Source organism: Odocoileus virginianus, chromosome 19, assembly GCF_023699985.2.
Source record: "Odocoileus virginianus isolate 20LAN1187 ecotype Illinois chromosome 19, Ovbor_1.2, whole genome shotgun sequence".
NCBI classification, from domain to species: domain Eukaryota; kingdom Metazoa; phylum Chordata; class Mammalia; order Artiodactyla; family Cervidae; genus Odocoileus; species Odocoileus virginianus.
This window is the reverse complement of record NC_069692.1, coordinates 14472489-14494440: the sequence shown is the minus strand read 5'-3', so window position 1 is coordinate 14494440 and position 21952 is coordinate 14472489. Positions and strand designations below refer to the sequence as shown.

The 21952-nt window shown below is 34.4% G+C and overlaps 1 protein-coding gene across 2 annotated transcripts in view; it reads left to right on the top strand.

Annotated features, from left to right (window-relative positions):
* CLVS2 (clavesin 2) overlaps positions 1–16592 on the top strand; it is an 88895-nt gene extending 72303 nt beyond the window's left edge. For both annotated transcript variants that reach the window (XM_020887636.2, XM_070449882.1), the window contains exon 6: positions 996–16592. In XM_020887636.2, the coding sequence (XP_020743295.1) occupies positions 996–1083 (88 nt within the window). In that variant the 3' untranslated portion in view covers positions 1084–16592. The remainder of the gene's footprint in view (positions 1–995) is intronic.
* Positions 16593–21952: the final 5360 nt, after the last annotated feature.

The following is a 21952-nucleotide window of genomic DNA, read 5'->3' as shown; positions in this document are numbered from 1 at the left end:
TTATTTTTGCTTTGATAATTCCTTCCCTTGCTGTTCTTTTTCATCAGCATGTGTGGTTGTATTTTCACTTAGTCTTTCTATTTGAAAGTTAATGAGGTCTACTAAGACGCAAATCGTCCCAGCAATAGCCAAATGGCTGGAATGCAGCAGCAGGGGAAAATTCATTACGGAGGAGAAATTTAAAAGGACGGCTGCTTCTTTAATGCCATAGCCATTAAGATGGCAGCTTCCTGTCGCCACAGTGGCACGTTTCATTGACTTTCCTCCTTCTCAGTTTCGTGTTGTTTCCTGGTGATGAATTGAGATGTAATTCCCACCTGCTATCAAAAGCATATGTAAGGGTTTTCACATTATTTGTTTCTCTAATAGTAAAGTACTGCTGCCTAAACAAGAGAGGTTTTTAAAGTTTTAAACCGTATCATAGATTTTCAAGAATAAGATTGATTTTATTCAGATGTTCTAGTGGAAAATTTAACAAAACTCATATGAAATATTGATTTTTTCCTATTGTGTTCCTTATGTATTTTAAAAAAGATGGTTAAAAATGCACATTCCTGTTGAAGTTGTTTCTTAGAACCCTTGAAGCCAGAATTCAAGGCTCCTATTGTTTCTACTTCATTTCTTATAATGGTAAATTCACCATAATAATTTACCCTTTCGGTGATGTTCTCTTGGAATGCATCAGTCCTATACTAGAAGTCCTCAGTCTCAAAGAAAAGGCTCTTCTTGATTATAAAGATAAGAGCTTAAGCCTGTTGTTGTGTATTTAGAATCCACTGCTGGGCACTGTTGTGTTCAGGGGCCAGAGGGGGTTGTTTCCTCTGAAACAATCACCGTGAGTGTGTCTCTGTCAATGTGCACATTCTCAGTTCATAAATCCCTTGTTGTAGAAGTTAATCCACATCCAAGAGAGAAGAAATAAAGGCGAAAAGACAGAGAAGAGAGAATGTGATTGTTTGGCAGTAACGCGCTGACTTTGGCTTTATCATTTCCAGATCCCAATCAGTTGTGGATCCTACAGTGCTAAAACGCATCGATAAAAATGAGGAAGAAAACATGCAACCTTTGCTGTCTCTGGACTGATAGCTTCTCTACCCTCTCCACGGAAGGTACATGTTTTCAGCACCAGGGCCAGCGCTGTGGATGAATTACCAGCTGGAAACTTATTTATTCATGTTAATGTAGCATAATATATAATAAGGCATCAGGCTTTCCCATTTGCCTGAACCATGGGTGCCCTGGTCTGGATTTAAAGAAGTCAATAATTTATTCTGTAAGTGCCAAGTTCTTTGTAAATACAATGTAATCTTCACGTCAAGTTTGTAAATTTTAGTAGTAACTTAAATTGGAAGATTGACTTTTCAGTCCATGCCAGTGATATGAACTATAACAAGAACAGAAAAGACACATAAACAATCAAAGCTAATTAAATGTAACCCTGTTTCCTATGAAGCCATATTTCAGCTATCATAGTGATTGTTTCATTGTTTTCCTCTGAAACTCTGTCATACTCAAATGTATGTTTAATGGGCACAGGGAGCTAAATGGTTCTAGGAAATTATTATGATAAATGTATTTCCTGTCTAGTGATTTTCAATTCACAGAAAATGTACCCTAGTGACTATCACTGGCCTTGAATTTGGGAGGCAAGAAATGGCAAATAACCTGGTAAACTCAACACTAGAACTCTTCTGTGTTGTTTAGTTCTTGGAGTCTTGTGAAAAAATATGTTCCCCAAAATAAGATGTGGAATTCTGAAAGAGTGGATTCTTTATAAACTCCTGTCTTCACAATGTGTCCTTTGCTCAAGATTCCATTATATGCCTGTCTGATGTACTTTAAGAACTTTATCCCAAAAAACTCTTTGACCAAGAGGAAGAGAACTGATACATGAGTAGTGTTTGACAGCTAATTTTGAACATAAAAGTTGCCAAGTACTGATAAGGGGCTGATTTCTAATTCTTGTGACTGGTTGAAAAAATATATATATTCACACACACACATATATATTTTTACTGAGCTTTGGTAAATCTGTGATGTGACAGGCTTATAAAATAGATTATGCATATTCAATGGTCTTAGAGATGTTATAGGTTGTTGTCTGAGATGTTAACTCTGAAAACCACTTCCACTAAAGTTAATGAAAATGAGGTATTGTGAAACAGACTTTCAGTGAATTTATTTAAGGGAATTCAATTTAATTTGTAATGCAATCTTGTATCTGTGCCATTTCAGTGAAATATATTTTTTCTTCAAAAAAACAACAGGTCTCAACATAGCATAGGCAGTATAAGGTGACAGAGAATAATACTGTTTTTCTCAAATTCAGGTTAATTATCCTAATGATCCTGGAAGTACACATTTTCTTCTCAGAAAAGATTTTAAGAACATATTGCATCTAGGAGACATAATGAAAGCTTCTGAGGGCATCTGAGAGTCTATGTTATAGTTTAAATCTAGATTTGGAATCCTTATGTTAAAGTTTTCTTTTCACAAAAATTTTGCAAGGATAGCACATTTTAAAAATTTAACTTTAAATTTCAAATTCTAGTGTGAAAAAGCAAGATTCTTATCACCTTTTCAGAGTGGTAATTTTTGAGACTGAGACTTTGCCATTAAAATATTGTCTTGAAAGAAAAATATCTCAAGGAACTTATGGAAAACCAACAGAAATAAAGGCATGTAGCAGCCTCTATATACTTTTTAGCCAAAAGCTTTAAAGGGTCCAGTTATAATTCTGCAACCCAGAATCTTAAAATTAATATCAGTACATTATTCTGCTGTGTCACAAATGAACTGTCTAGTATTTGTAAAAATACATAAATATACATAGATACTATGAATGAAAGATACCTTTAAAATGCCAACCTCCAGTCAAGTGCAGAAGAATAATGACGGTCAGGCACTCTGCTCTACCCGTGAAAGTTATAGAGATTGGAATGCACTGGAAGAAAAAGCCACAGTAACTCTAATCTTTCTAAGAACCCTGACCAAACCTGTTCTTATGTTTTTTCCTACTTGACATCATACATTTTTTAGCCTTGGGCTCTATATACTATTCAAGCAAGTGTTAGACAGTATAATGCATTGGAATAAAATAGAAACAAACTAAGTTCAGAAGGCCAGTCAACTTTTCACTTTCATGAATTTCTTTGATATGCACCATTTATTGCCAAATTCAGAATTCTGCCAGCTTCAGATGTCTACCAGCATAGCCGGCTTTTTTCCCCTGTCATATGCTAGTGTCAAATGTAAAAATAACTCGGAAGGCATATTTTATATGTATACCTACCCACTTATAAGTACACTCTCTCACTCCCCAACATTTGGGACCTGCATTGGCATTGCTGCTCGACTGCTCTCCTTAAAATGAGCAATTGAGAGTTGTCTGGGTTGTGTGAAATATTTTTAAATGCCTGAACAAATGACAACAATGTTGTGTTTGCGACTGCTGTATCTAGTGCAGTCTGCCTATGATATCTTCAGCCTGAAAAAAAACTTTCAGTAATCTTTTAAAGCTGCTTGTAGGACATTTGATCAACTTTATGAATTTTCCCCTCAGCACCAGCTAACTGACACCATTTAGGAGTTTTCTTTTTCCTCATATGATTTTCTGTGTTATGTGGCTATGTCTACTGTCACATAACTTAATAAATAAGCACCCTTATATTCTTTCAATTTACTTGAGATAGTATATAGACACAAAGACTACACTGTTTACCCTAATGATTTGCCTCTCTATTATGACAGCTGTGCTTTTCCTTTTCTGTTATCTTGTTACTTAAAATTTGTAGACGTCAAAGAATCATCGCATTTGATTTGGAATAGGCCAGTAATTCATTTACTCCCCTTACTCAGCCTTCCCTACCTTCTACATCTGGTATTATTTCTTTTCTCCAATTTTTCAGGGGCAGCTGCTTCCAAAGCTGGTTAAAAATAAGTAGCTTCCTTATGTTTTCAGTGGTATTTGCACACATTTTTGACTGATATTTTTAAAGGAAGAGATTATCATAAAAATATCCTCTAAGAAATATGAAGTGCCTCTTTTAAAATGGAATAAAGCAGTGATACTAGAATACGGATTCTATTTGTTCTCTCTTCCAAAAAGTAAATACATGCATCTCTATTATAAGGGTGAAATACAGATATCATTTGAAGAAGGATATTTGAGGTCTTGCCTTGAGCTTTCTTGTATAGTATTAAGTCTTTATTGTGTAAGTTTAATATAGTAACTTGAAAACATTATTGACAAAAATACAATATTAAATTGAGTTTTGCAAGCAAGTTTTTGAAATGAGCATGCATGATTACTTTTATTTCAATAATGGTTTGTGTAGGTGTGAGCAGGAACGTTCCTTAAGTGTTTTCATGTAAAATCCTTGTTTACTTTACAATACTGGAAATTCATACAATCATAAGTGGGAAAGCCAAGCAGCTGGGTTCTTTTTAATATTAACTAGGTCACATTGTTAAATTAAACATTTGAAGTTTCTGTGATATTCCTGAGGAAACATAGGCCCTCTAAGGCATCCAGAAAATGCAGAGTTGTTTTAGACATCAAGAAATGTGTTTATGACTTGTCACGAAAAGAAACTTCTAGCCATGGCAGTGTGTCTTTAGGAACAGACTTCCTTTCCTTCTACAAATAACCCCAAAACATATGGACATACCTTTAGAGAAGTTCTATCAAGAAAACCTGCTGAAAGGTTGTACGGTCCCTGTTGTTTTATTTAAGTGTCTAGCTGGTTTGGTTGGTTAATAATATCTCTTTGGCTTCTTATTTGGTATGTATTTATTAATGATTACTTGAAACATTGCTTTCAGTTATGAGGATATTTCAGAATGGCTTTCAACACAAAATAAATGAAGCAGAGCTCTGGTACAATGTGTGAATGTTCAGATTTGGTATTTATATTTTTTGCATCAGTCAGCTAATAGGCAAATGTTCCACTTTATATGTGCTATATAGATATTATAGCTATATGGTCTAAGAAACAGTGATACATTTTAAATTTATGAGGCTATTAGATCATGTAAGAATCAGCAGATTATCTAAAATATATTAGAACAAACATAGAGGATTGGCTAGGTGGGTAGCATGTGTAATTATCTTTAGCAGAGAAAAGGATTTTTTTTTTTTTCAATTTTTGTTTTAGTTGAGAAAACTGCTTTCTAATATGTTATTAGAACTAGTTAAGCAGTGTTACCAGTATTCTTGCCTGGAAAATTCCACAAACCGAGGAGCCTGGTGGGGTATAGTCCATGAAGTCACAAGAGTCAGACATGACCCAGCACACACACACATATCCAGCACTATTAGTATTTGAAAGGGAGAAAATAACCAATACAAAAGAAGGCTTGGGTTTGAAACATTATTATATCTCAACTTAAGGGATATAATTTTTTTCATGAATTGAAGTTTTTATTTTGTAAATATCTATAGGTTAGCCCCACACATGGACATAATACTGTGGAATCTATTCTGTGCTGTGTAGAAATTTATTCTCCTGTACCATAGGAAAAAAATATAAAATAGAAATTCACCAGACTGGAACACCCAAGTTGTACTATTTTTTTAAAGGAGTGCAAATGGTATTGTTGAAATAAAAAGATATATTTAGAAACCAAATAAGTATAGGTATTAAATACAATAAATGCACTTTTATAATAAACAGTGGACATTGTTAGGTGTAGACGGTGTTTGGTCAGTATTTGACTTAGTTTCAAGTTTCATGCATATATTTTTGTCCTTAATGATATTGATGCATTTATTCTGTCAAAATTAGTTTTTCTGGTGAATGAGAGGGACCAAGATGAGAATCAAAATAAACGTTAACAAAACAATTGAGTGAACAAATCCTAAACTGTATTAAAAAACTGCAGTGGTTTATAATTGGTTTACATATAACAAAGGTTCAAAGCTTTGTCTTGTTTCTAATTCAGTTTTTCAGTTTTCATATTTCTGTAAAAGATAAATGAAACTTTCCAACCTAAGTAGTTTTTGTTTTCAAAACTGTCTGGATTAAATAAGATGAATACTAAGCATACTCTTTACTATTTGGCTCAACTACCTTTGACCTTTTGAGGGAGTTTATTATAATACAATATTTTAAATGATATAATTTTGAATAAATATACATTTCTGCTTTTAAAAAAGGCTTTATTTTGCATATGGTAAATGTTGAATTTTGTAGTGTGGATCTGTTGCATCTATGAAATGGAAATTTCTAAAATGTCATCTAAAAATGGAAAACAGTAATTTCATTTTGAGAGAAATTGTAGTTAGCCATTTTGGTTAGGACACCTGAAATTTTCTGATACTTGTATGTTTGGGGTTAAAGGGAAAAACACAATTTCATCAAAATTACATTTTCAGTATGTCATAACTTCTAGACAAGCCTTCAAAGGAGAGCTTGAATGAAGAAAGTTAACTTTTAAGTCTCATGGAGCAGTGGGAATGATCAATAAGTAAAATAGCATTTTTATGCAAAGTTATTGGATTAAACAAGAAACTAATTATAAAAACATTGATTTAAATAAATCCTATAAAAATAATTCTGGTTCAAAATATTAAGTAAAATAAAATTTTCAGTTTAACTTTAAAAAAACGCCTACTCAATAAATACACAGTTGTATCTTCTGTGAGTTTCCTTGTTTATCCTATCTGTGGATGAAAAACCATCTAATGAGGCAGAGACATCTGGAATCCTTTATAATTGATGTATGATTTTAGCTCAGATGCAGATGATTTTCCTGTGCACAGCTTTTGAGGTTATCATGTCTCTTAGAGTTGCCTCTTTCCCCTGCTCTGTCAGGAGAAGCCCAAGTTTTCTAGCAGCTACTGGAGAAGCATTCTGAGTGGGAATAAACCCAGGCAACCAGAGAATACTAAAAAAGCCAGAGATCCAGTCTGCATTTCTTGTTGCTTAAATGTCCATTAAACTGTAGCATTAATTCTAAATACAGAAGATGATTTAAAAATGTCAAGAGTTTCTGATATCAGAAGTTAAATATCAAGAAAAGAGGCCATGGGGATATGATGGGCTGGGCGGTGATGTGTAGTCTGTTTTCACACAACAGCAGCACCAAAACCCTGATCTCTGAGTGATCACTTTTCTCTGAAGATAAAATATGCTCCTATTTCCCCTTTAGCTTTCCCAAGGTCTCAGCCCTAAAGAATCCACCTGCAGTGTAGGAGCTGCAGGAGACGCAGGTTCAATCCCTGGGTAAGAAAGATCCCCTGGAGGAGGAAATGGCAAGCCAGTTCAGTATTCTTGCCAGAACTCCGTGGACAGAGGAGCCTGGTGGGCTATAGTTCATAGGACACGACTTGGTTGACTTAGCACACACAGATGCTCTTATTCTCATTTTTCTAACTGGAAACATAAAAGTATCCACTGGAAACTGTATATGCTTTGTCATCTTTTAGGGGGAAAAAAATGCTGCATTATACACATATAAACACAATTCACTCAGTTGCATAGGACTGAAATATTTGCATGCTAATATACAAGTCCTAAAATTTTTAAAATACATATAATAAGATTTTATTGCTAGAAAATTATTAAATGTTCTTTATATCTGGGGTTCATGGAGAAGACTGGTAATATCCTTTCTGTTGAATCCACATATCTAAACATTTCATTTGGATGTTTAATGGACATACCACATTTAACACTGATGAAACTGTTTCTTTATCCTGAATCTGCTTCCTCTTTATAACCTTCCCATCTCACTAAGTCAATCCTAACCTTCCAGTTTCTAGGGCTTGAAATTTTATAGTCATCCTCGCTCTCTCTTTTTTTAAATCTCAGAACCATATCCAATCTGCTAGCTCATAGTTTCCACATTCTGACCACTTCTCTAAACTTCATCATCAGTACCTTGCTCCAAGACCTCACTTTCCACCTGGAATAATAATCTGAAAACTAGTCTCCTTGCTTCTTGCCCTGTAGAGATCAATTTGTAACACATTAGCAAGGATGAGCTCAGGTGATTTCATTCTTCTGAAAACCCTCTGTAAGAGTAAAAACCAGGGTCTTTATGGTGATATTTGAGGACTGATAGAAAGTTTGTAAGTACCAGTATAGCAGAAGAACGTATTTTCTGGCTGGCAACATTACCTGCATGATGCCAACACAAATCTTAAGTAATTTCTTGCTTCTGAAGCCCTAGACACTGTACTCTTTCACCCCTGACCTTGATTTTTCTTAGGTCATCTCTTAAGCTTTCACCTACTCTTTATTATCTTCCTGTCATTCTTGCAATTCTAGGAACTTGTCAAGCATTCCTCCACCTCAAAACTTTCACTGTCTGTTGCTCCTGTCTCTTTCCACCAGATATCCCCATAACTTTCCCCCTCATCTCCTTAAGATCTTTGCTCAAATGTCACCTTCTTAGAACTCTCTGGATTTCCCTGTTTAAAACTACATGGCCCTTTGATTCTTCACATTTTTTTTTTCTGCTCTATTTCTTCTCCATAGCTTTTATCACCTCCTAATACACCATAAAGTGTATTTATTTTGGTCACTTTACATTTTCCTCTAACAGAACATGAACTCCACATAGGCAGGGATTTTTGTCTGTCTTGTTTACCATTGCATTACCAGTGCCTTGAATAGTGCCTGGAATTTAGTAGCAAATCCAAGAAGATTGCATGAATATCTTAAGTTGTTGTCAGCAAGTTATATACTAGCTGGTAGTATACATTTGAGAAGGGCTCTTTTTTTTTGATAAGAATTTTTTTTAAAGAATTCTTCAAAGTGAGAATTGCACCTCTCTGATGATGGTGGAATCATGAACCAAGAATTACATTCCCTTTTCTCCCAAATCTGGTTTCTACCCCAGGGCCTAAGTTTTACATCAGTGTATGAGCTTCATCTTTGGAAGCTTTACCTAAGATCATTAAATGTTGTGTCTAAATATTCATGGCTTATATTTACACCTAGAGAGATCTAGAGAGATACCTCAGATGAAAACTTGTTTTGGACTCAAAACAATAGCGGATTGTTCTTAGTTGATTAGTTAATTCCAATTTTTAAAAATTGAAGAATGTTCAATATGAAAGAAAGATTAAGAGAATATGCATATATACTTACTTTTACTGGAAAGGAAAAGAGGAGAAGAAAGGAAATAGATTATGATCATCCTTCCTCTGAAATAATTATAAGATAAATGAGGAAGTTCTTTTATGTTTCTAAGATCTTCTTATCTAGAAATCTATATATTGCAACCACTTAATCTATGAACCCTCTTAACAGAAGTCTTATCTCAATTGGGTTTTATATTTGATATCTTTTCATATTTTTCACTATCTTGACACCACATGACAGGAATTGGTCAAGTTTATATATTCTAACTGCATTTCCAACTTTCTCTCTTCACCTCTGTATTTCAGTTGCAGATACTGTTTTCTGAATTTTATAATCACATTTTTGGTCCTTAACAACCCTCCCCCCTTTTTTTTTTTACTATTTGACAGATTTCCTCATAATTTTAGTGAACAGATATCTTAGATATTGGTTCTTGGTATGACAAGTTTTGATTTTTACCCTTTGCAGTTTATCTTTTTATTCTTACTAAATCAGTACTGTCCCTTTTCTTTCACTACATCTTTTCCTACATTAGAGTAGTTCAATCCAACGGGTTTAGAGTTTTCTGCCAGGACTTCTGTTAAGAAGACACTGAAAATAAAAGATTGGTAAGTGGTACTGAAGAAGGAACTAGAACTTGAAAAATATAGATATTTGGAAGTGTTTTCAGAAGACAACCAGTCTTTAGTGACTTTTTGGTAGATATTGTGTACACTGATACTCAGTATTGATCGTGTTTCTTGTCAATTACTTAAAAATATGGCATTCAGGGTTAATGGATAGTTTGGAAAAATCTTCTATAAAGAAGAGACTAAATGGCTCCTGCTCAGAAACAAGAAAGGATTTTCTCGTGTTTATACCCTCGACAGTCTGTACAGTGGAAGCCATTTGCCTCTGTGGCATCCTTTTTTGTCAGTCTTCAAGAATGTGTTTAGTACCACTTCAGAATTAAAAAGTTCAAGCTCAGCACACGTAGAATATGAAAGATACTATAGGTTGTGTTGTCTTCTACTCAATTTTATTTTTTTCATGAATTATTTTTATGATTTAATCTTAACAGTATGTTCTTTGATAAATGTATTAATTACATTCACTGTTTAATGCACCTAGAAATTTTACAAAGTAGGTCAATTTTATTATATTCTTAAGCCCATAGTATCAATGTTTCATTTAATGTCTAGGTTATTTCATTTAATGTCTAGATTATTTCATGCCTTAGTTGATTTCTGAGGACAAATGGACTTCTGTTAAATAAAATGTCTCTGAATGGAATTTCAGATTCTGAAATGTGAATGTGCGTATATGCCCTTTCAATCTTTCCATCATAAACTAAATTTTTGTAAATTTAGAAGACACATCATATCAAATAGCTTTGAATACATTTGTCATTAAAACATGGAGACATGAAGCTGGTGTTAGTATTTGAAAGTACAAAATACTTTTAAAAAGACTAAACGTGTGGGCATATTGTAATGTTATTTTGAATTTATTGTTGATGCAATCAAACACATTTTATGAGATTGTTATAAACAACAAGTCACTAGATAGAACTTAGTGACTTCTGGAATGACAGAATGTCTCCAAGCCAGTGTTAGTTATAAAGTCCTCCCCCTGAAGCAGTGGAATGGACTGGATGATGATTTCAGTTTATTTCATTTTTAACGTTAAACATTTATTGAGCACTTATTCTGTCCCAGGTACTGTCCTAGGCTCCAGAGGTAGAGGAGTAAACAAAACCAAGCTTGTGCCCTTATGAAAGTCTCATTCTAGGGGAGAAAGTACACAAAAAGCAGGTAAGCAAAATAGTATATTGTCAGTTAGTAGTGTGACTGCAATGAAGACTTATTAGTTTAACTTGTGTCATCTCTGGCACTCTGGTCTTCCCTGGAGGCTCAGATGGTAAAGAGTCTGCCGAGGTGCGAGAGACTTGGGTTTGATCTCTGGGTCGGGAAGATCCCCTTGGAGAAGGGAATGGTTACCCACTCCAGTATTCTTGCCTGGAGAATCCCATGGACAAAGGAGGTTGGCAGGCTACAGTTTATGGGATCACAAAGAATCAGACACGACTGAGCAGCTAACACTTTCTGGCACTCTGCTTCCTCAGCTGTGAAGTAGTACAATACTTGTACCAAAAACATGAGCTAGATCTCATTATATATCCTCTTGTTAATCTGGCCCCTTACTTTTCATGGAAAAATACAATATAACTTTTCTGTATCCATGCTATTTGGGGATGGCCATCAGGATTCTTCAGTTCCTTCTTTTCTGCTCAGCCCTGGCGGTGGTTGCCAGGGTTTCACATGCTCACAGAAAATTCATCTTGCAACCTGCCTCTCAGGATCGTCCAGAAGTGCCGACTCCTCAGTTTTGTCCCTTTTAAGGGAAATTCCATACTGCTTTAATTTATTATGAGTGAAACATAAGCATGAATTTTCATCAGAAAAGAAGACTAGGGAACCAAAGATAAATGAGTCCTGATAGACTGAGCGATTTAATTTTTCCATTTAATAGGTTACTTTCCCTTATCCACAGGCAAAACCACAGATCTATGGTTTTCCTGGATGGGTTTGGGTGTATTTCGTCTATGAACCACAGTTAAAGGGAGCTCTAATTGTCCATCCAGAGGTGTTAATTTAGGTAGCATGAAAAGGATTACTTCCACTTGGTATGTGAAACAGTGAGTTTTGTTTTTTTATAAATGGGTCATATTATAAAATACTCAGAGAATCTTGTCATGGGAAAGTCCGAAAGTTTGGACAGAGTACAGGATACCATGAATATTGACTGTAACTCATCCAGGAGGAGCTGTGAGCAAATAAAAGTTTTTCTTATGAAACAGATTTAAAAAAACAGCAAATGACTTCTGTCTTAGAAAAACAGGGAGCTTCTCTATTTCTGTTCATACAGACAAATCACTAAATAAGGGGCAGGATGGAATGCCAGGTTAATTAATTAAAATAAAAATGGAGTCTTCTTTCATATACTTTCATAAAGGGATATTTCAGATGGTCAACAATTGATTCTTTGAATTCATGGGAAAACCCCAGATAATCTATCATGGTTATAATAAAACATCCTACCTTTGAAAGCAGTAAAGTATTGCCTATTTTTGTGAACTGATATGTTTCTGAACTCTGTAAATTTATTTCTCTCATTGAGTATATACTAAAGATTTTAGCCAATCTCTAGAAAAAAATAGTGACTTTTATACAATTTTCATACAAAAAAACATTTGAAAGCAATTTTTCTTGTAGAAAGAATTTTAAACCTATTTTGCCACAGTTGCTCTTTTGTCATTTAGTGGGTGTTATAAACATGGCTTAACAAATTTTTCTCAAAAATAGTAAAACAAATTATTGATATAATTCAAGACTTTAAAAAAAATCTAAGAATCTGTAGGCATAAATAATTTTAAACTTGGAACAATTATAAGAATATTTGATAATTATTCAATATATTTGATTAATGAAAACTGACAAAGAATTGTTAACTCCCAAAGAATAAAAGCAAAAAAAAGGAGCTTTCTTATTACACACCCCTCACCATAACCCAAAACCACCTCTCTTTTTGCTTTCTTTGAGAAAAATAGATACTACTACTGGAAGATCCTTTAGAGATTAAGTAATCCAGACTGCTCATTTTATTAGGGTTTCTATAAGTATGCTATTATTTATAGTATAACATAAAGTTTGTCTTGCTGGTAGTGAAATGCTGGTACTAGAATGAAGATTCAACCAATTTGGAGATAATGTTGTTGCTTTTAAGCAATGTTGTTGCTTCCTGGTTCTCCCCACCGCTTTCTACTACACTATGACCCCATTTCATTTTTTTCCATACCATTTAATGTGCTTGGAATTCTCAACCAGATTTTATTGGGTAAGCATCTACAAATGCAAAAAGCACAATACCCAGGGATATTAAAATTAAAAACAGACTGTACATATCCACTATTCCCAGTCTTTGAAACGATCTTCAGTGAAAGTCTATTAGTCGTGTCTGATGCTTTGCAATCCCATGGACTATACAGTCCATGGAATTCTCCAGGCCAGAATACTGGAGTGAGTAGCCTTTCTCTTCTCCAGGGGATCTTCCCAACCCAGGTTGCCCGCATTGCAGGTGGATTCTTTACCAGCTGAGCACAAGGGAAGACCTTGAAAGGATTTTAGCCATCAGTATATGTGGCATAATCCCAGACCTGCAGGAAGATGAAATTTTAACAGGCTTATGCCTAAAATAGCAATAGTCACTCTATGAAGCCAACTATCTTGTGTTTAGAAGCATGTGTTTCAAGAAGAAAATGGGGTGGGGAGCAGCTCAGCACAATTACTCAGCTTCTACACTTGGCTGTCTTCTCTGCATTCGTCAATGATTGAAGGCAAGTGAAAGATCAGGAAGTTGGTGACTTTCTCTGTCATGGTGGCCGCCAATCAACTTTGCGTTGTGTGGGAGAGTTGTGGTACTGTTTGGGAGAGAGCTTCCCACACACATTTCCCCTAATGTGTTACCTTATTATGTGCTTTTGTCATAGGATTTGCTACAGGAATTTTATGGACTGTCAAAGAGTTGGATGCAACTTAGTGACTAAACAACAAAAATCTTTAACGGATTGGATTTTCTCAAATCTTGAGAGAAAGTTGGAGAGAACTATGGGTCTTAATAAATTGATTAATCTAAGCATACAGAAATATTTAATTCAGTTCACTAAAAGGGAGTAAGAAGGTTCTGTTTCAGAATTTACCTGAGATTATATCAGCATTGCTATTGTTGAGTTTGGAAAATGGTGGCTTTGGAGTTACTTGGCCATTATCATATCAGTTGACTTTTTAACCTGCATTTTTATTTTTTAATTAATTTTTATTGGAGTATAGGTGCTTTACAATGTTGTATTTGTTTGTATTGTGCAGCAAAATGAATAAGCCATGTATTAATATATACATATATCTCTCCCTTTTGTTTTTTAAAATAATGTGTGAAAATATGTTATTAGACCCATACTGAGAATATTAACATAAATGTTACACGAAAAAGCTATCTTAAAATAATGCACTTAAAAAAACCATAGTACTCATAATGCAATTGTATTCTAAGTTGAGAGTAATTTAATTTAAATATGGTTTCTCTTTGGGAAACAAAACTATGATGAAAAACAGCATAGCTTCATAGATCATATCATAGATTATGATAAATTCCAAATGCAGGTCATTTGAAAGTCAAAAAATAAATGACGATTGGGAATTTTTTTCAACTCATATCACAGACATAGAGCTAAGTTCTCTAATATATTAAAATGTTTCTAGAAATTGATGAGAAAAAGTAAAACCTAATAGAAATATGGGCAGCTGATTTAAACTTATGGTTCACAGAAAAGAAAATATAGTATCTCTAAAAATATAAAAAGATGCTGTACCAATGCTCAAAATGAGAGAAAGAAAAATTCAGTGGAATAGTCTGATAGCACACCCTCTCTTGAGGAGGTGATGGAGAAATAAGTTCTTCCTCACATTGTTTTTAGGATGGATGACCATTTGGCAGTATCTTTAAAAACTACAAAAGGAAAGGTACTTAGACTCAGCCAATTCACTTTTGAGAATTTAATCCTTCAAACATACTTGCACAAGAGAAGTATTTCATAGGATGTATTTAAATATATTTCCAAGGATGTTCATAGGATAATTGTTTTTAAGAACAAAATATGGAAGAAAATAATGTCTAAAAACACATACTATATCTATATTTTAAAAGATACATGCTATATCTATACTATACAGATCTAATAGAAAATGCTTAAATTAACCAGAATGCCATACAAACCTAAAAAAAATGAGGAGACACTTTCTGTACTAAAATAGAAAGATACATTTTTCAGAAAAATGGCAAGGTACAGAACTGTACAGTTCAGTTCAGTTCATTTGCTCAGTCTTGTCTGACTCTTTGAGACCCCATGGTCTGCAGCACACCAGGCCTCCCTGTCCATCACCAACTTCTGGAGTTTACCCAAACTCATGTCCATTGATGCCATCCAACCATCTCATCCTCTGTCATCCCCTTCTCCTCCTGCCTTCAATCTTTCCCAGCATCAGGGTCTTTTCAAATGAGTCAGTTCGTCTAATCAGGTGGCCAAAGTATTGGAGTTTCAGCTTCAGCATCAGTCCTTCCAATGAATATTCAGGACTGATTTCCTTTAGGATTGACTGGTTTGATCTCCTTGCAGTCCAAGGGATTCTCAAGAGTCTTCTCCTGTAGAGAATGTGTTTATTACAGTCTTCTACTGTACAGAATGTGTTTATTTAATGTAAAAAAATGTAAAAAAGTGGGGAAGGGAATAAAATAAATGTACATGTTTGCTTGTATATTAAGGAAATGCAGAAGAATATAAAAAAAATTAATAGCATTGGTTGTCTGTTGGGGGGGGTTGGAAATTGGGTAGATTTAGCAAGGGTAGGAAGGAAATTTGCACTTTTCACATTTCTATATTTTTTAAATTGAACTTTGTCTATGTATTGTTTATTGAAAAATCAAATAAAAGCAAGAAATTGTTATTGTCTTAAGCCATTTTGACATTGATAATAGTTTAAAAGTTTGTAGTATGTATACAGAATAACAGGAGTACCCATATATCTACACTTCAGTTTAAGACCATTACCGATAGTTTTAACTCCTCCTTCACATCTCTATATTATGTCATCCGATTTCACTTAGATTGCTATCCCAAATTATGTTGATTATTGATTTTATTTTCTCTGTAGTTTTATCACTTATGAGTAGTTCTTTGAAAAATATAGCTTTTGCAAAGAGCAAGATCAAATTTTCTCTTCTTTGAATGGCAAGCACAGTTCAAATTATCTGGGCTGATAGTTTCCTTATGTAAATACTTATATTCTTAATAGCATATCCTCAATGATTTCAGGACTATTGCAATTTTCATTTTCTAGTTGAGTTATTTAGGCTATTGTACAGGCATACCTCATTTTATTGTGGTTTGCTTTATTATGCTTTGCAGATATTGTGGTTTTCTTTTCCGAACTGAAGGTTTGAGTCAACCCTGCCTCAAGCAAGTCTATTGGCTGCATTTTTCCAACAGCATTTTCTTACTTTGTATCTCTTGTCTCATTTTGGTAATTCTTGCACTATTTCAAACATTTTCATTATCATTATATGTGTCATGATGATCTGTGATTAGTGATCTTTGATGGTACTACTATGACTCACTGAAGGCTCAGATGACGGTATTTGTTTTTTAACAATAGAGTATATTTTAATTAAGGTTATGTACATTGTTCTTCAGACATAATGTTGTTGCACACGTCATAGACTAGGGTATAATGTAAACATAACTTTTATATGCACTGAGAAAAAAAAATTGTGTGACTGGCTATATTCTCTTTACTGCAGTGGTCTGGAACTCAACCCACAATATCTCTGAGGCATGCCTGTCTGTATTTCTTTTGCTAGAAATTTGATCATTTTCAATAAACTCTTCAAACTTATTTACCAATTTTATACTAATCTCTGTTTTTTGAATAGATAGGCTGCATTTGTGTTCATCTCTGCTTCGTATTCCTCATATTAATAATACATCTTTTTTGCTTGTATTGCCATATGCCTTCTTTATATAGCTGAGTTGAAACTGTATTGTACTTTTGCTTCCTGTTTCACTAAATCCACTATATTATTTTTCATTTGTTTCTTTCTTTGTGTTAAATTTTGTGGATATTCTTTTTTTAAAATATGAATTCTTACTTTGGTTCTGAACTATTAATTTTGAGTCTTACTTCCTAACATTAAACATTTTTAAAGCTATGATTTTTTCTTCAGAAAAAATGTTTTCCTCTTTGTTCTAAAGTATTTTACATTGTTGCCTCTCACATTTCATCCTTGACCTCTGTGGAATTACTGTTTGTATGCAGTGAATGGTGGAGATCAAATATTGCCTCCCATCAAGCATCTAACCTTAGTCTTTGGTAGTCCTGACTTCTCTTATTGTTGTGTATTTCAAATGTTCCAGCCCTTTTATGTTTCCCTTGCTTTATCTCCTGTACTCTCAGTAACTATCTAAGCTGAAACTTTAAATGAAACAAGAATGGCAAAAAATTCCAGATAAGTGACCATCATCAGACTTAGAAATCCTTCAGATTCACACATATGTCTTGTATTTATCATCTGAGAATTTCTCTTATTTTCTTCTCAGTTTAGCATTGTTTATTTTTTTAACATATAGCATTTCTTTTTGTTTTGTAAAAAGAGAAATTGTCACAATATCTACATATTAATAGCATAAGTTGTCATTTTAAGAACTTTTAACTACGGCAGAATAAAAGCTTTGGAATAATGAGTGTAATTTAGTTTTTAAGAAATATATTCTAAATAAATAAATATAAACTGAGGCATGTTAAAAAATATATATATAGACTGAGGCACATTAAAAAAAAAAAAGAAATATATTCTAGGAACTTTGCTACTCTCTCTGTGATGTGTTTTTTATCACCAATACTTTTGACATTTTCCTTGATGCAACATGTTCCAATATTGTACATTAAAAGACAGAAAAGAAAATATTATTAGTGTAGGAAGCTGAAGGGGCTTCCCAGGTGGCACTAGTGGTAAAGAACCCACCTGCCAATGCTGGAGGTGTTAAGAGATGTAGTTCAATCTCTGGGTCGGGAAGATGCCCTGGAGGAGGGCAGGACAACCTGTGGCAGTATTCCTGCCTGGAGAATTCCCATGGACAGGGAAGCCTGTAGGGCTATAGTCCACGGGGTTGCAAAGAGTTGGACATGACTGAAACAACTCAGCATGCACACAGAAAGTTGAATACTCACTGATTTAAGAATAGGTGTTCTAGATATTGTAGATATACATTAAGTTAGGTATTCTATATTGGTTGGAATTGTTGGTAAGTTTCCTTGGAATCACAATTGCTTAGTCATTTATTTTTCTCTTGCCTGTAATTGATGTATCATTCTAGGCAAAATGCTCTCACATTTCACCTGCTGCCTATGCACTTTTCCAGAAGTTTAGGTAGCACTTTCTGAAGTCATGGATATATAGAAAGTATTCAGCAAGGAATCTGTCATTTTCTATGGATTCCGTCTGTTTAAATAATTACATAAACGGTGAAATCCTTTCAGGATTGTAGGTGGTAATGTTATAGTAAGCAAAATACTTAAGTGGGATTCTTTCTGTGTCTATTTTTTCTACTGTTCAGAACCTCCAGATTGTTTCTAAAATAGTTTCTTAACAAAATCATTTTATACCTTTTAGAATGGATGTACCAGAATCAGAGGTGATTTTTTTTTTTCAGTTTTATTTATTTATTTATTTTTACTTTACAATATTGTATTGGTTTTGCCATACATTGACATGAATCCACCATGGGTGTACATGTGTTACCCATCTTGAATCCACCTCCCTTATAAGATTTGTCATTTGTGGACAAACAAAAAAATCTGTCACAAGATAATCAGAACCTAAAGTGACTTTCAGATTATTAAATAGCTCTCTACAATTGCTTGGATAAAAAGCTTCGAAGTGGATATTAATAATACAGATAGAAAATCAGAGGCAAACAAAATTAACCATGTCTGCCATGATACCCCGAAATAAGGGTTAGCACATAAGCCTCTCAGGTCTTATGTCTTTTATGTAAGTTTATTTCTTTTGTGTATGTTTGCTAGAGTTGCTTTACCAAAATACCACAGACTAGGTGGCTTAACAAGCAGAAATTTATTTCTCACCATTATGGAGGCTGCAAGTCCAAGGTCAAGGTATCTGCATGTTTGGTTTCTTCTGAGGCTTCTCTCCTTGATTTGGGGGTGTCTGGCTTCTCGCTATAACCTCACATGGTCTTTCCACTGTGCACCCACATCCTTGGTGTTTCTCCATGTCCAAATTTCTTCTTATTAGAGTATCAGTCAGACTAGATTTGAACCTACCCTAACAGCCTCATTTTAATTGAATTACTTCTTTAAAAGCCCTATCTACAAATACCATCATGTTCTTAGGTCCTGGGAGTTAGGGCCTCAGTATATGAATTTGGCATGGTGCAGAGCAAGGGAAAATAGAATTCAGATCATAACATCCTTGTTTGTTGTTCACCAACTGTGAGAGACATGTCTGTCTTTTTAAATCTTCCTTGTACTTATTAGGATTATTATGACTATTAAAGAATAAAAAACCATGCAGAACACTTAGGATAATGCCTGGTAAATAGTAAATGTTAATTACTAGTGTCCATTATAATGGAATGGAGAATGTGTATTTTTACATTTTGGTAAAAGTTATGAAATACCAAGTATTCTGAAGATATCAAGTAAGTATGTGCATGCTAAGTCGCTTCAGTCATGCCCGACTCTTTGTGACCCTATGGATGTTAGCTCACCAGTCTCTCCTGACCATGGGATTTTCCAGGCAGGAATACCAGAGTGGGTATTGCTCTTCTCCAGTGGGGTCTTCCCAACCCAGGGATTGAACCTGAGTCTCTGAATTCTCCTGCACTGGCAGGGAACCTGAGTCTCTGAGTTCTTTACCACGAGCACCACCTGGGAAGCCCAAACGCTCATGTATCCTATTTCCTTGTTGATCTTCTGTCAAGTTGTCCTATCTGTTATTGACAATGAAAGTTTGAAGAACCCAACTACTACTGTTGAATTGTCTATTTCTTCCTTCAGTTCTGTCGGTTTCCCTTCATGTGTTTTGGGGCTCTAATCTCATGTACTTGAAGGTTTACATACCTTCAAGTGTATGTCTTCCACTCACATACCAGTGTATGTCTTCAGTGAATTGACCCTTTTATCATTATAAACTGACATGAGTGTTAAGGAGAACATCTATAACTGAAAACCATGACATGCTTTGCCTCTTCTGCTTCCAGTTCCTTCACCTATCAAATTGATATGTGTGGTAGCCTTTTCCTGGCCTTGGAGACCCATTTGGAGAGGAAACTACTACAGTGCTTTGATCAGTGTGTGCTGCTCCATCCATCCTGTGTCCTCTTGCCACTACCAACTCATCCTTGGTGTGGATGCAGCTCACCAAGGCAAATGGGAATTGGAAAATAGCAAGTGTGATGAAACTGAACTAGAAATCAGGGGAGACCATATTTTCTCAGTTTGCATTGACTGTTATTAAGCAAAACTGAATATCATGACAAAAAAGTCTCAAAATACTGATGAAAGTTGAAGTAGTATTGGTCACTATGTCTGCTGTCAATATTGTCAGCAGTACAAACACTGAAATATTATCGATTAATAGTCATTAAAGACATTGGATTATATAGCTTTACCTTATTTATTAATAGATAGCATATTCTACTTTTTAAATGTTCTTAATAAGCATGGAGGGACTTCCCTGGTGGTTCAGATGGTAAAGAATCTGCCTGCAACACAGGAGACCTGAGTTTGATCCCTGAGTTGGGAAGATCCCCTGGAGAAAGGAATAACCAATGCCAGTATTCTTGCCTGGAGAATTCCACGGACAGAGAAGCCTGGTGGGCTATAGTCCATGGGGTCACAAAGAGTCAGACATGACTTAGCAACTAACACACACACACACACACACACACACACACACACACACAAACATGGAAGAAGAGAGAATATATTATATATGTACTTTTTTAATGTAAGAAGCTATTTTAAATTATATTTCAATTTTATGAAAACAAAGACTGTGTGAAGATGAGTTCAGAGTAATAAATGGAAAAAGTAGGATTGAAAGAATTGGATATCTAATGCTCAAAAATTAATGAGCAATAACTAATGTAAATTATTTCTACTGCAACTTTCTGCTATTGAAAGATATCTTGACATTACCTCAAATTAACTTAATCAGGATATTCTGTTTTTTATATTTCTCATTAATAAAAATGTTTTAACATAGCATGTTATAATGTGATGCATATTGGTCATGTCATGTATAACATGTATTATGTAATCCAAGCAGTTAGATTGTTTAAGTGTTATTGAAAATTGATTTTGCCATTTTATAGTAATAAAAAATCCCTCTCTATTATGTTTGTTTTGTACAATGTGATCTTCACCATTGACACATTTGCAAAATGTGTTAGTAAAAGGAAGATTGAAGACATAGATCTCATAAAACAGAACTATCTGCAATGTTGACATGCTCTTAGTTCAAGGTAGTGACTGGTGATGTGAAAGTTCTGGTGGATGTATATCGCTACTTCTGTGCCATAGTGAAGCTAAGTGAAAAAAAGGAATTGAAGATAAGGATTGACATTCTCATAAAGCATATTCATGTGTATTATCTCAACATTATGTATCTTATCTCAAGCTACTTGGAAATGATAACCAAGAAATGTCTTTTAATGTACCTAATAATTGAGAAGAAATGTGGCACATGTTATATGTGTTAAAGCTGTTTGAAGATTGGGTTTTAAGCAAAAGTATTTTATAAGCGAAAAATGTGAGAAACCAATGTTCTCATCACTTACTATTCATGAACAAGTTTACTTAACATACATATAATCTTCATAGGGCAGAGAATGGGGACAGTGGGGGGTGGGTTTCTTGCTCTCTTTAACATAACAGGTTTGTTGAGGGAAAAAAAAGTCATAATCAAGTGCTTATTCTTATTTTTAACTCTAATTCTGGAAAATCTCTTACATCAATTCCATTTATCTAACCTTATTATGTTGCTTATTCATTGAGATGACATAGTAGAAAGAAAAAGATATTTAACAGATTTCTGGGAACACTAACAATTGAAGCCAACCTTCACTTGGTTGATTATATTCACCATATGGCCTCTACCAGTTTTCCAAGGGCAAATGAAAACAGAGGTTTTGAAAAGAAAAAGAAGCACAAATAAAGACATGTGATATATAAAAAATATTTTGGTTG